The sequence below is a fragment of the Enoplosus armatus genome, chromosome 6 (assembly GCF_043641665.1).
Source record: "Enoplosus armatus isolate fEnoArm2 chromosome 6, fEnoArm2.hap1, whole genome shotgun sequence".
Lineage (NCBI taxonomy): Eukaryota > Metazoa > Chordata > Actinopteri > Centrarchiformes > Enoplosidae > Enoplosus > Enoplosus armatus.
Window position 1 is genome coordinate 2,202,060 of NC_092185.1, and position 15,276 is coordinate 2,217,335.

General features: G+C 43.8%; 1 protein-coding gene across 1 annotated transcript in view; it reads left to right on the plus strand.

Moving 5' to 3' along the window:
- The first annotated feature begins 295 nt into the window (after positions 1-295).
- The window catches only part of plekha7a (pleckstrin homology domain containing, family A member 7a), a 108,209-nt gene continuing 93,228 nt past the window's right edge, over positions 296-15,276 (plus strand). The window contains exons 1-3 of the mRNA XM_070907631.1: positions 296-378; positions 513-589; positions 758-815. Of these exons, the coding sequence (XP_070763732.1) occupies positions 296-378; positions 513-589; positions 758-815 (218 nt within the window). The remainder of the gene's footprint in view (positions 379-512; positions 590-757; positions 816-15,276) is intronic.

A 15,276-nucleotide genomic window follows, 5' to 3' on the forward strand; every position in this document is an offset into this window, starting at 1 on the left:
GGACGTGACCCTCAGTTTCAAAGTTGCCTTTCTGATAAAGTCTTGTTGGCAGTTAATGTGACAAAATGCTGTTTGAAAATGAATGCAGTCCGCAGTAAAAAGAAAAACTCTCTGAACTTAAATCTGGTCTTCCTTCTCTGTTTTCAGCGTCAGAGCGTGTTGCAGCTCGCGGTTCTCGGATGTACGAGCTTTCAGGGGCGTCCCTGAAGGCAGCGCCGGCCCTAGCGGTGATCACCGAGCTCCCGGGAGACTCCGCGGAGAGGGAACGACATGAAATAGGACTTCAGACCGGATCATGGCGGCGCCTCTCGGGCGGGACGCCTTACCTGAATACTGGTCTTACGGTGTGTGCGGGGACGGCAGGGTCTTCTTCATCAAGTGAGTGGGATAATGAGCGCTTCATCGCACCGCGTCTCCCGGTTTGACGGGAGTTGGCGGGGTCTGTCGGTTGTTTCCTTCCCGGTTGGTGTAACAGGTGTTTTTTTTCCCTCCTCTCTCTGTCTGTGCGGCAGCGATGAGACGCAGACCACCACCTGGCTCCATCCGCGCTCCGGTGAGCCTGTGAACTCCGGACACATGATCCGCTCAGGTAAGCTAGCTAAGCTAACGCCGGTTCACCTGTCTGCTTTATGTTGACTTTACTGTGTTTGTCTTCGCTGCCAACTTCACACCGTTCATTTTGGGCCTGGCCCGAGGAGGGGGGGGGGGGGTTGGGAAACTTTCAGGTGTCACGAACAAGTCTGTGGTTTCATTTCAGACCTACTTCGGGGATGGGAGGAAGGTTTTACGAGCGAAGGGGCCAGTTACTTCATAAAGTAAGTACCTCCTGACCACCTGTCCGCCCGCAGCGTCGCTGCGCTCACCTGCGCTTTGCTTAAACTCACCGTGCAGCTTAACATGGCTCCTAATTCTCAGCCACCAGCAGCTCTAATTACCGCAGGGACAGTGGATTTAAATGTGACTGGCACCAACCTGCTGACCCTCGAATGACCTCATGTTTCTCATGTTCTGCCTTTTTTAGCACATACATGTGTTTTTTTTCTCTCAGTGATGTCTTGCAGTGATGCAGGTTGTTTGGGTGTTGAGTTCCTCTGTGATACTGAGATGTAGGTTGTTTTTCTGTGGTTTCCTTCATATCCCAGAAGTACTTAGAAACACTCTCTGTAACTGTGTAATTATAAAACATAAAACTGAACATTGTTGTATGAGAGTGCATTAGTCTTAGCGATGGCGTACTTGATAAACGTACACAACAACACTACATAAAGTGTGTAGATGGAGACAAGAAGATCTGCTGTTGTTGAACTTGCTGTTTGAGCAGGTTTGTTTGTTCGCTCCCGTCCAGGCGACAGAACAAGTGCCGTGTCATTCTGTCACTTCAGTAAATAAAGTATCTTGACTGCAAATCCCCGGCAACAATGAGGTAAAACAATTTCACTAAGTCAACATCAGAAGCGTGATCTTTGTTGTGTTTGAAATCAGATGACTGAAAGGGCTTCTGTTGTCTGTTGAAGCTGCAGTTCATCTCTCCGCCTCCTCCGTGGTGAAGTTTCCTTGTGGAGGCAAAGAAGGCTTTGCTCTTTGACGCTGATGTTTTATATCAGTGAAGAAAGTGACTAATCACCTGCTTTATGGCTGCGGTGGGAACACGTCATGCCTTTTCTTGGTGTGGCCTATTGTCTGCACTCCTTAGAAGAATAAACCAACAAACAACAGGCTGAAAGTCGAGGGTAAAGGGTAAAGTCCCCGTTATCTCTCAATACTAGAGTCTGAAAAGGTTTTTATACCAACTGTAAAAAGTTAACTGTTTCGTCGATATTTGGCTAATAATTACTACCATAAATTATTATATATGTCTGTGTGTGTATATATATATATATATATATATGTGTATGTTACTGAAGTGTCTCGCAGCAGAGAGGAGACACGGGGACACGGGGCACAGTTGGCGCTCATGTTTTTCCGTGTGGGGGTTTGTAAAACTCCTCGGTGGATAATAGATTTCTCCGCTTGTTGAATATTCATAAACAGAAAGTACGTCTTCTAAAGCGCCTGTAAGATGGAAAATGAACATTTGAGACGTGTCAACTCAGGCGGTCAGTAACCAGCTGTGTTGAGGGTCCTGTAGGACCCTCAGTGGGATTCAGGATTAAAGTGTCATTGCAGATAATGGAGGTCAAAGGTCATTCATGTCGCTGTAGATGTTAATTGCTTCGGTACAAACAGGTTTTTGTTTTTGTTTTCGGTGAAAGCTGTTTTAGGTTTTGAGTAACTGCTTGTCAGAATTTACTGCAAAATCTCTTGTTGTGTTAGACGTTAATTAAAATTCATGTGAATCAGTGTGATGTGTGACTCAGACTCAGATATTGTGTTTGTGAGTGTGTGTTTGTGTGTGTGTGTGTGTGTGTCTTTTTGCTGCCACTCTCTAAAAATAATCCTGAACAGAGTCATTGAAAAATACATGAAACTGGCAATTACTGTGTTTTTTTTGAATTTCTGGTTTAAATGAAACCTTTAATTTATGCCACAGTAACATCATGAAACTCAAACGCATTCAGGAGTTTAATTGGCTGTCAAACTGTTGTCACTTGTTTGTGTGTCAGACGTGTGGCGTGTTGGGCTGGAGAGCTGTAGCTCTGTATTTAAACTTGCAGCCTTGCTGCTTTAAAGGTGGACCGACCAGGTGCTGCACTGTACGTCCTTGTAGAGTCCATCCTGTTATTCCACTTCCCACTTTGATGTCAAGGAATGTTCTTTTATTCCCGACCACTAGTATGACATGTGACACCAGCCCTCTACTGACAGGCTTAATGAAGTTCCCAACACTGGAGATGTCACTGGTTACCATGTAAACAAACCCTGCTCCTGTTACCTGGTCGGTAGCCAGACCTGAATGAAGCGACGTCGCAGCGACTGATGAGCGACTCTTTCGTGGTGCGTTCAGGGGAACATCGTCATGTTCACGCTCACCATTTGCATTTCCATTTACCGATTTAATAATTCGAAGCATTTATCCAGGAAAATGCCAAACGTTCGCTGGTTCAAGCTTCTCAAATGTGAGGATTCTTTTCTGTTTTATATCTCGTACATCAAGTTTCGTGTTGGTTTGATTAATCTGCCGACAGTAGTGAAGAATACTCCTTATAACATATAACAGTTCAAAACCCGAATATATTCAGTTCACATCAAGTTCTCTTTATTTGAGAAGCTGGAACAAATGTTTGTTGTTTTTGCTGAAATATTTTTTGAAATAGTTGCTGATTGATTTTCTGTTGATAGACTAATTGATTCATCACTTAATCGTTGCAGAAAGACACAACAGGGGCATTTTTCACTGTTTCCAGACATTTTGTTTCCTGAAAGGCCAATAAAAGCTTCATCGATGAACTGAAAGTCATTTTTAAGGAATCGACTTTGTTTATTTTCTGACTTTCTGTCCAAACTTGGACTTGGCTCATGAACGGCACTTCTTGAACAGAAATAACAAGGTGAAGTAATAACAACCTTGAAATCCAATATCCTATTCACTTCAGAGGGGGACTATTTATCTAGAGGCCATGTTTATATAACAGGCCCCCGGGGGCTCCACCACTGTCTGTTCTGGAGCCTCTTCTATCCCAAAAATGTTTTTCATGTTTTTATTATGAGCAAAAAGAACAACACGGCTCTCTCTGTGTCTCTGCGTGTTTTTCAGCGTCTTCGCTCACAGAGTTCTCGGTGTCAACTTACTCTGAGAAAAGAAGCACTCTCGCTCTTAAACACGACAGTATCTGTTAAAGATGTTGTGTTTTACGGTGGACTGGAGATCCCTCAGAAGCTCGTATCGCCCTCTGTCAGATCAGTCGGGGGCCCTTTAGAAACACGAGTTCATCTCTGATGTATTGTTAAAGTTTCACCGCGCTGATCACTTTTGTTTTTGATTATTTGACGAGGAGACTGTAATGTTCCTCTAATTGATACATGAAACAAACATAAATGCCATGTTGTGATCGTGTTTTCCGCAGTTTGAGCTTCGGATTTGGTTAAAAGTTGTGCTACATTTGTAATCGCAATCTGGCGTCTCAATATGCCGTGCAAGGATAATTTTGGAATCACAGCATGAAAATCTTTTAGTTGTAAAATTGTTTGGTTGAAGGTCTGAAGTGTTGATGAGCTCATTGTAGACGTAGCAGCAGCATCAGCAGTCGTGTTGTTTGTCTGCCTCCGGCTGTTTTCTACTTCGCTCCGGTCCGTCCCCAACGCTCACACTCTTTGCCTGGGCTTGCTTTAATAATCCCCCCCCCCCCCCCCGCCTTATGTCCCCCTATGGACAAGTAGGACGTAAGTATGAGTTTAGTTTGTTTGACGACTTCCACCTCCGCGGGCTAAACCCACTCTCACATACCGTCACTAGTGCTTCTCAGTGTGCGTTCAGACGTTTGTTTGCGTAAGAATGTTCCAACTTTGTGCCTCTGTCTCGTGTTTGTTCTTCACACACAAACAGACATGATGCGTGATCCTCTTCCTCCTCCCTGTCCTGCAGCCTCTCCCAGCAGGGGGCTCCTGGTACAGGGAGGGGGGGGGGGCGATCAGATGCATGGAGGGATAAACCTCCTGCAGGTACGTCTGCATGACTGGCTTCTCTGAAGGGGATTTAAGGCAGGCACACACACACACACACACACACACACACACACACACACACACACGGTAAGACAGCCAACCTGAGAGCCAGAGATGTCAGCGATGCCTGTTGGTAGCAGGAGACAGCTGCTTCAGCCCTGTTGCCCTCAGCCTCGTCCTGAGTCGTGATCCTGGAGCTCCAGTAATCTAGAGAAGTGTGAGGACCACGGTCACTGCTAACAGAACCACTAACAGAACCGCTAACTGTACCGCTAACCGTACCGCTAACAGTACCACTAACAGAACCACTAACCGTACCGCTAACAATACCGCTAACAGTACCACTAACAGTACCACTAGCAGTACCACTAGCAGTACCACTAACAGTACCACTAACCATACCACTAACAGTACCACTAACAGAACCACTAGCAGTACCACTAACCGTACCACTAACAGTACCGCTAACAGTACCGCTAACAGTACCACTAACAGTACCACTAACAGTACCACTAGCAGTACCACTAACAGTACCACTAGCAGTACCACTAACAGTACCACTAACAGAACCACTAGCAGTACCACTAACCGTACCGCTAACAGTACCGCTAACAGAACCACTAACAGAACCACTAACAGTACCGCTAACAGTACCGCTAACAGTACCACTAACAGTACCACTAGCAGTACCGCTAACAGTACCACTAACAATACCACTAACAGTACCGCTAACAGTACCACTAACAGTACCACTAGCAGTACCACTAACAGTACCACTAACAGAACCACTAGCAGTACCACTAACCGTACCACTAACAGTACCGCTAGCAGTACCGCTAACAGTACCGCTAACAGTACCGCTAACAGTACCACTAACAGAACCACTAACAGTACCACTAGCAGTACCACTAACAGTACCACTAACAGAACCACTAACAGTACCACTAACAGAACCACTAACAGTACCACTAACAGTACCACTAGCAGTACCACTAGCAGTACCACTAACAGAACCACTAGCAGTACCACTAACCGTACCACTAACAGTACCACTAACAGTACCACTAGCAGTACCACTAGCAGTACCACTAACAGAACCACTAACAGAACCACTAACAGTACCACTAACAGAACCACTAACAGTACCGCTAACAGTACCGTTTCATTTACATTAGATCAGACTACACTTCAGTTTTGTAGATTAGTCAATTAATCGATTAGTACTATTTTAAATATTTTATTAACTGAAAAGTAGTTTAAGACATTCATCAAGCGGAAATGAAAAAAACCCCAGCCAAGTGCAGAAGTGAACTTATTCAGTTGATCCCATATTAAAGATCGGAAAACAGTCTTTGTGACCTCAGTGTCCAAACTGTCATTTAGCTGTTGTAGCTGCTGCAGATGAGATAGCAGCCACATAAATACCTTAATGCTCAGAGGAGGTGACTTTAATCTGTGTACGATGGACTGTGACTGGTGGAGAGTTAAGGTTCTACTGGAAGAACGTCTAAGCGTCTCTATGGGCAAGACAAAGCTGACTAATCATATATATTTTTATATATATATATATATATATATATATATATATATATATTTTTAGATTATTTTAGTTTCACTGTCCACGTGCTACAACACCACTTTTGTGCTGAATATGATCAGAAAATGGCCTCACTGAGAAATTAGTCACAAAACATGTGATAGTTATAGTTCATTATATAAAACATGAAGACAATAATCAGGGATCACAAAAGATGGAAGATTAAAAAGATTATGTATGATTAGTAAAATAACAATACAATAACAATACACATTCAGGGTGTAAATAGATAAATAGAATTATAAAACTGATAACATTCATGGTCACATCCTAAAATGTCCGGCGACCGTAGATCCGCTTGCCTTCAATTCTTTATTATAATTTAACAGATAATATTCTTGCAGCTCGTTGAGGCTTATTGTGGATGACACTGGATGACTCGGGGCTTTGCAGCTGTGCAGAGGTGACGCTCCTGGCAGAAACCTGGAATTGGTTGTGCAGTGATTTGAGCACTGCATGATTGGCAGCGTAAGCACAGTGATGGTATCACGAAGCCGTGACCGAGGCTTATCTCAAAGCAGCTTACAATAATGTCAGGAGTATGGCCTTGCGAGACTTAAACCCTTTAAGGCTCTGTGTCAGACTGACTGCAGATGCCACCGAGACCACTGGAGTAGTTTCTGTCCTCTAATGTTTTTATAAATGACTTTGTTAAACCTCTTTGTCAGCAGAGTGTGGGCTCACAGTGACACACACGTACAGTCCTTCAAACCGCCCAGCATGAACGTAGATTTGGTTAAAAATACAGATCAGATACAGTCGCTGATTGTCACTCTTTCTCAGTGCACAGTAGAATAACCCTGAATTACTGCATCACAAACCTCACAATAAGAAGAGTTAAATCACTGATGAATCAGAAAATATTCCTGCGTCCCTGGAAAGATGCTGTGCGACGGATGTGAGCCGGGCGACGCATTAAAGGCTCTTTTTCTTTTCTTAAATCTGGCTTTCAGTTGAGTGTTTGGTCTGTAGGTGAACACAACTCTGAATGGACCTAAATATAGACGCGCAGAGAAGGCCACGCTGCATCTGAGTGAATCCACCTGAGGTCGTTTGCTCGCGCAGAAAAGACAACTTCCTGCACTAGGTTCCCAGGAAAAGCAGTTGTTTTCCATCTTGATGGAAAGTATTTGTGAACCTGCTAATAAAAGCGATGGATCATATTAAAGGCGTAAGAACATAGGGTTGGTCTGTGCCCGCCTTCTAACGCTCTTTGTGCTCAAATGAAAAAGAGGCTTTGTTTTGCCTCGGAGCCGTGGCTAAACCAAAGAACCAGCCGTTCCCTGGCAGACAAATAAAGGCTGGAAGAGAAAGCTTGGTCAACAATAGCTCTTCTGTTGTTTTCATTGGTTGAAGGTGCTAACCAGTTTCTGTGTTTGCTTTCGGAACAGCAGGAAAGTTAAAGATTATTGCTTGTAAATGTCAGCCCAAGGACAGCGTTTATATCCAACCGGCTGCTTTCGAACCTCACGATGATCCCTCCAGATATTTGCTTCCAACACCTGCTTCTCTACAAAAGACTCACTTCAGCAACGTATACCAGGATTGTATTACGTTTTCTGCGAAACATGCTTTTGCCTCTTTGACTGTCACTCACTTTAGATGGCGAGGGTGAATTAGTATCTTCCAAAGGTGTCGGAGGTAAATCATTTCCCCACTCTGTTCAAAGCTGGTATTTGACGGTACGCTTTGTCCTCGGCAGAAATTCCTTTTTTTAAACGGATCAAATATGACTCGATAGAGTTTGAAGGTTTTGAAGTGTCACCGGCTGTATAGCTGGAATGTCAGGTATGCTTAATCGAACACACTTCAGACGTTTTAGTGAGTTGAGGAATCTCAGCTGTGTATTGATGCTGTTATAACTTGGTCGGTCTGCAGAAAACCAAAAGAATAAACACCCCCCCTGCAGGAATGTCGGCTCCTGAGGGGAGTGAATATTTGATGTCTGCTCGCCTCAGAAGGTGAGAGAAAGAAGTCGTTTTTCGAAGACGAGGGGCTTTTTTTTTGTAGTGAATGACTTTGGAAATAAGATGAGTACATTTTCATCAAATCCTTCCCGTGAGATAACATCTGCTGAGGCAGCGTCTCTCTCTCTCTTGACCGGTCATGTTCCTTCACTCGTTCTCTGCAGTTTTCTGTCTCTCGCTGTACCTTCGCCTCCTGACCTCTGCTCTCTTTCTCATTTCTTTCGTCTGTTTCTGTCTGAGAGGTCAAGACAACGTTGGAGAGTCCGTCTTCCAGTCAGTTCTGAAAGCCGTGATTAAGGTTTTAATTTACAGCTCCGTGTCATGAATTACATTTTTAACTTGTGATGATAAAAGTGTTGCCATGACAGGCAAGTTAGCGAGAAGAGTTTTGTGGCACGTTTTAATTAAAAACAGGACGTCGCTGCGCGCTCTGGGAACTTGTGATGTGTATTTTTCATGATCTTTACACAAAGCCATAGTAAAATGTAACGTTGGGGTGCAGTGACTCAACACAGGTGATGCCTGCTGCTCGTCCAGGAGCTCTCATGAGTGGGAAGAGGGGAGGAACTGATCTGAAACATCGGATCGATAATAGAGATTCTTCGTCAATTCGGCTGATTTTGAGTAACCTTGCATAAAAATGATGCCAATGATGCCACGCAGTGAGGTATACAGATTTTAAATTTCCTGAAAAGAGAGCACTGGTATCAGATGGGGAATCGATACTGGCAATATTATTCAAAATTCAAAATCACTGATGACCTCACCTGATACCAGTGGGACACTGTTGTCGCCCCGAACGGCCGGGTTTTTCATAACAAGATCGCAAAGTAAGCTGAACTCCTGTTGTTGTTCGTTTGATTTTCTGCCATTAATGTTTCAGAAGTACGAGTGAAGTTTTGAAAAAGTTTCTGATCTAAAAAGCTTAAAGGAGAAAAGGATCACAAATTTGAATTTAAAGCTGTGAGCCGCAGCTGCAGGTATCAGGGAGTGATGGTAACCAGTGAGACGAGAGCAGTGAGTCAGTGTTTATGCCTGACTCACTGTATTCATACTGAAACCTCACAGAGACTCAGTCAGCATCACCGCCGGCTAATGATTTATCAGCAGCTCAGTGTGTGTGTGTGTGTGTGTGTGTGCTTAAACACATTCTTCGTTCATGGTTTCGTAGTACCGGACAAAGTCTGATAAAAGAGAAAATACTCGCCTTGAGAGGCTTCTCTTGTTCTCTCTCCGTCTTTGAGAGCTGACCCCAAACACTCATTCAACACATCTCATTACCAGTTTCATCTAAAGTAAAACTTGCATACAACATCTCTCTTATTGTTTCACACTTTAATATAACCAATAATCTCGAAATGCCAGCTGGACTGTAGCGTGTATTTCAGCGACAGTGTACTCGCAAATACTGTATAGGGCTGCAGTTTTTTCACCATCAGTCGTGCTATTAAGAAACGTCTGTGACGGGGTGTTCAGTTTACATGACAGCCATTCGATTATTCTGTTCCTGGTGTTTGTGAGTGTAAATGTCTCGGTGGTGTTGCGGCACAGACGGATAAACAAGCAGTGTGGTAACGTGTTGTGTACTGGATTGTAAAGTACAATGACAGGATGGGACAATAACTGTGTTCTGGTGACAGACAGGAAAGAGATAACTGAACCTTTTCTGTAAATGAGGATTTGGTCTTCTGTCAAACCAACTCACGTGGTACACAAGGAATCACATTTGTGAGTTAGGAATGAATTTCTCTCTTTTCTAATGTCAAACCCCAAAAAGCTCCACTCGAGCACAATGACTCCCTCCTGAGTAGGAGTGGTGATGATGGAGCTGTTGGTCTGTCGGTTGTGTCAGTGACTCTTCCTCTTAACCGCAATTCATTTCTTTCTCTGGTTGGCTGCTGTTTTTTCAGCTCAGCGCTGTAAGTGATGTGGTATATAAAGTTATAGTTAAGTCTGAGCTTCTTTTCAGTTGATGTAGGTTGCAGATGTTTCATTTTTGTTGGTGGACGTGGAAACATCTGCTTCACATTCTTCTATACTAGTTCTGTAAAACACTGGAGAATCCAGTTTTTCACTTCCTTTGGGGTTATAACTTCTATTTATTTTCTGTGGTTGCTGTAAATACTCAACGATGAAGTCTGTTCTGTCTTTTTCAAAGATGGAAAGACTGATTTAATGATTGCAGTTTTATTTGAGTTTGTGGACGTGGAAATATGCTGATATAGAAATAATTGAGGAGGCTTTTGCTGACCTGACTCCTGCACTCGTTCTATATACTTACAGGAGCAATGAGCATTTGTTCTTCTAATCCTCTTCAAACTGAGGCGTTCTTTTTGGGGACATCTCCCCCTCTTGTCTTCCTCTTCCTCTTCGTCTCATCACGCTGTTATAGATACACAGATTACTCTTTGGGGTCATTTCAGTACACCACATGCATGTGTGCGTGCGTGTGTGTGTGTGTTCAATACCATCTTTGAAGTTAGTCTGAAAATGGATGTCTTGAATATTTAACTTTGTCCCGCGGCTGCAGTATTAATCCACAGACTCTCACGGAGGATCAGAGTACAGCACAGATCTGTCAGGCTGATATGTGGTTTGTCATGATGCTGTTTGGGAATATGAAGCATTGGAAGCACAGACGACGCAGGGCGACAGACTGCATGTTAAGGTGCTGTGCAGCGATCTGTTTGCTTCTATTCATGAACAAATAGATCAACAGGGGAAGTTGTTTGGTACAAGACAAACAGCCACGCGCATCCAAATCAAATCCAAATCAGAAAATAATTAAGAGCCCTCCGGCCTCATCCGAGAGCTTATGAATGCATTATTGAAAAGAAACAACAAAATTATTTGTGCATGTGCACAGTCTGAAATTGACAAGTCCACAAAGACACAACTACTCCTATAAAAAGACTAATACCACAACATGACAACAAATTATTACTTTTGGTTAACTAAGTGGCAAAACTTCAGTCTTGATCGTGTCGTTATCCTGTTGTGATCATCGAAGGAACATTTTGCTTTGTTCTGAACACACTTGCCCTTCTGACTCGTCCCTCTTTTCTTTGTCATAATTAGTGTTTTAATAGTTCAGAGTTCAAAAGCTGAGCGGCTTCTTTCTCTCATTAAAATTAAAAAAAAAAAAAAAAAAAAAGGTAGGCCACTTTTAAATCTCTGTGAAAGTTTCTGTGACAAATTGTTCTTCAAATAAATGTCACTCCTGCACGTCCACATACAAAGAGAAGTTTCTCGCTCACATGTACAGTATGTCTATTAAAATGTCATAAAAACGGCAGATTTGTGCGCTCGACAAGGTTTCTGTTGGAGTGGGAACAGCTGCAATTGATTTCCTGCATGTTAAGGGAGAAAGTGGAGTTATGCATGTTATTTCCCCTCAGTGTATATTATCAACTGCTATTTTACATTTCAGAGAACATTAACCACTCACTGCTGCACGTCTGCACGTCTGCACACTGTCAGTCTTAGTATTTTATTTAAATTGTAAAAGGGTTCAGACAGAGCCGCGTTCACAATACTAAAAGCAAACTTGTTCTTTTGTTCACGAGTACAAATCACACCTGAAAGGATGGAGCTTTTTTTGTTTTATTAAAGGTTTACCTCCCGTCTATATACCTGCTCTACTGTTTGGTTGCTGTGGTTACACCTGCCTCAAAACCGTCGTAATACAATCAGCTTTTTTTTTTTTTGTGTTTTCTTTAAATCAGCATCATCTCTTTGTCACGTTTGGTCACTTTAGGTTGTAGTTTAGTTCATTTAATTTTCCTGCTGCTGATGATAATAATGGCAGACAGGACATGAAGTTCAACAGAGTCCAAGAGACAGTGATGAGAAATTGGATCACATTGGCATCGACGCATCACTCTGCTCAATGCGAAGGTGTGACCGGGCGCTAAAACCATCTCCGGACGATGGGATTGTCTTCCTCCACATCTGTTTGGACTGTTGTCTGGTAAAGATGTTTTGAGCAGAGAGTTTATTGTTTGAGATGCTGTAGTGTTACAGTGATGATAACCGGTATTTTAGTTCATATAACGTGCATGTTTTATTTCCCCTCCTCCAGCCAGGTGTGCTTTGTCTCTTCAGCTTTACTTCCCGTGGCCTTGAACAATTGTTGCAACCTCTCTCAGGGATCGAAGTCACCTCTGTTTTATCTTGTTCTCATAGCAGTTACGCAACACTTGTGAATGCAAGTCACGCTATGAGCGATGAGCGTGAGACGTGCTCACAGTTCATGAAGGAAGTGTGGCGGTAAACAATTCAACATGATGTGTGCAATCAAAGACGCATGGATGAATCAAAATATCTAGAAACGGCACAGTGTCGTCAGTCTATACAACCAGAAAACAGGCACTGACGCATTAAAGTGCAAACTAATTAAATTCTGAAATTGAAATACAACACAGGATCAAAAACTTCCATCTTGCAAAGACGCTGTTTTAGATGTGGACAGCGGTGTACCGGATCATAGTATTCTGCACAGGTGGGATAGCAGCACATGACGTGCTATTAAAACAAAAAAAACTTGAGATATAGAAAAATGCATGAAATGTAGAGCCTACAAATGGAAACATGCTCCAGAAGCTTGCGGCTCTTGTTGAATTTCTCCACATGACGAGCCCACACGTCTCTACAGCGTAGGATCAGCCCGTCTCGCTCTTCTCTACATGACTGTTGTCTGTGGACAAAGCTTGGGAGTGGAGAGTGTGTGGGGGGGTCCATCTGTGTTCAACACTGAGCAAAGGAGGACAGACACAAAGGAGGGATTGAAGGGCACAGATGCAAACAGCGAGGGAGATAAACAACAAGATGGTTAATACAATGTTGTGGCTCCTAAAGTCTGGCTGGTCGTAGGAGACAGTAACACTTCTGTCAGTGGAAGGAGGAGGGCGAGGCTTCCAGGGCCGGGCCACCAAAACATTAGCAATGCAGCTTGGTGAGAGAGAAATCACATGAGGAGCGCCGGAGAGGTCGGAGACGGAGAGGACAGGGGGAGAAGGGGTGACACCGGTTGGGACAGTGGCAAGCGATGGACTGAGAGAAGAGCGTGAAGAGAAGAGATGATGTTTAAACGTCTGAAAACAGTGAAAGACGGGGTCTCAACATGTCTGCAATGATCTGCTTCGCTCCTGCCCTCTAAGTCAAAAGTGCCCAGCAACTACAAGTGAGGCTTCAGAGAGATAAAGTCTCTAATCATCCAGCAAAGAGGTCCTTTGTTGTGGGAGGATGGGTACCTGCTGCAGCCGTGACCCCACACGGGAGGCTGGGCACGAGCTGGTTCCCATCAAACGTCACGCCGCCTGGCCGGGGGCAGCCAAGGTGGTCACTAACCTCCTTAATGATCATGAATTCTCCACATGGGATCTGACGTCTGACGCAAGGTAAGCCCGTCACGAAATACTGCGTCTTAGCACCGCTCAGCGTTGACCTCTGTGGACGCGAACTGTCGGTTTGATCCCGTCTGTAGATTCTTTAAGGCGGTGGGAGTTTTCTGTGCTGTGCTCGAGGAGCATGACGTGGATTACAGCCCGTTAGCTTCTTTGTTTCCAAGAGAAACACAGTTCCCCTCGGTACAGTGCGTCGCCCTGCCGGCACGTAATAAAACAAGTTGTGTGTGGCGTAGTGTGTCAGCTTTATGGGATTGTAATGGGACGTAAGAGACATAAAAGTAGACACACACACTGAGAACCAGTTGGGGCTGTGTGTGGCACTGTGAGGTTTTACTGTAAACACAAACACACACTCACGCTGATCCCCGAATGCCAGCTGAATGCAAACACAAGATTATTTCAGCTTGACGAGAGCGGTACGACAGCTTTAGTGGCGCGCTCAGCCTCACTCAGCTGCTCAGACCATAAAGAAGGTGGATTGCCTCCTGCTGTGGGACACGGACAAGGCTCAGGAAACAGGGATGACAGAGGAGGACTATTGTCCTCCAAGTGATCCACTATTCCTACATTAATCTCTCATCGTGTTGCAGACAGAGTTTTGACTTCTATCTGCTAAATTGCACTTCACTGTTTTCAAACAGAAGCTTTTCTCTGCTGCTGTTTGCTCCACAATGTGAGAAACAAAAGTGGTCCAGATGGAATCTCAAAAACTGAATATCCACATGTGCCCCCAGAAACAATTTGAATTTCAAACCACCTGTGTGAGGATTTGCATCAAACCCAAGTACCACTATTTTACATTTAGAGAGCTGAACATGGTAAATATGCCAGCAGGCTTGATGACCCGTCTCGAGTGTAAGGTTTATTTATTCTTAATCAGACGCAGTGGCTGGAAATGAAAGTGTGGTGGAGAGCTGCTGCTGTAAGAAATGTTTTCTCTTATCCGGATATGAAAGGTAAGATTCATGTCAATTCACTTTAAGAAAAAAGGGTGGTGTGGAGGGGATGGTGGTTCACTATTCACAAGCAGTGTTTCGTAAAACTAAGACCTTTTCAGAGAATATGACATCAGATGCTCAATCTGTATTTCTGAATCTGAATTTTAAAGTTATTTTTTGCCTTTATTTGATCGTGATGTAGCTCGGAGAGTGACAGGAACTACGGGCGAGAGAGCACTACGGTTAAGGTTTGGTTAGGTTTAGGCACACAAATGACCTGGTTTGGGAAACTCAGTGGTTTGGGTTAAAATGACGTCTTCGTCAAGGTTAGGGGGATTCATCGTCATGGTTACTGTAATAACCACACGGTCAAGGTCTGGGAACAGTTGTGGTCACGCTAGAGGCTCACGCAAGAGGGCACTTGAATGCAAAGATAGTCTCTGAGCCCAAAGAGAGATTTGCTCAGACTCGACCAAGCTCCCTTCAGAGCCACAGAGGACCTTGTCCAAGCGTTTTCACAAGCTCAGAGGAACTCAAATACAGAAAGAAACGTTTAGTGCAGAAGAGAGGCATCATCCAGGTGTTTCAAGAACACTCAATCTGTACAAACACACACAAACCCTGTTTATGTTGTAGGAGTTCAGCGGACAGAGGCTGTCCACAGAAACTCCTTGCAGATCTTTGATAGTACACAAAGCTGAATACTTGAAAATATGTTATTATTTTGGCTAAACATTGTGCTCCAGCCGTCGGCCTGGCACTGC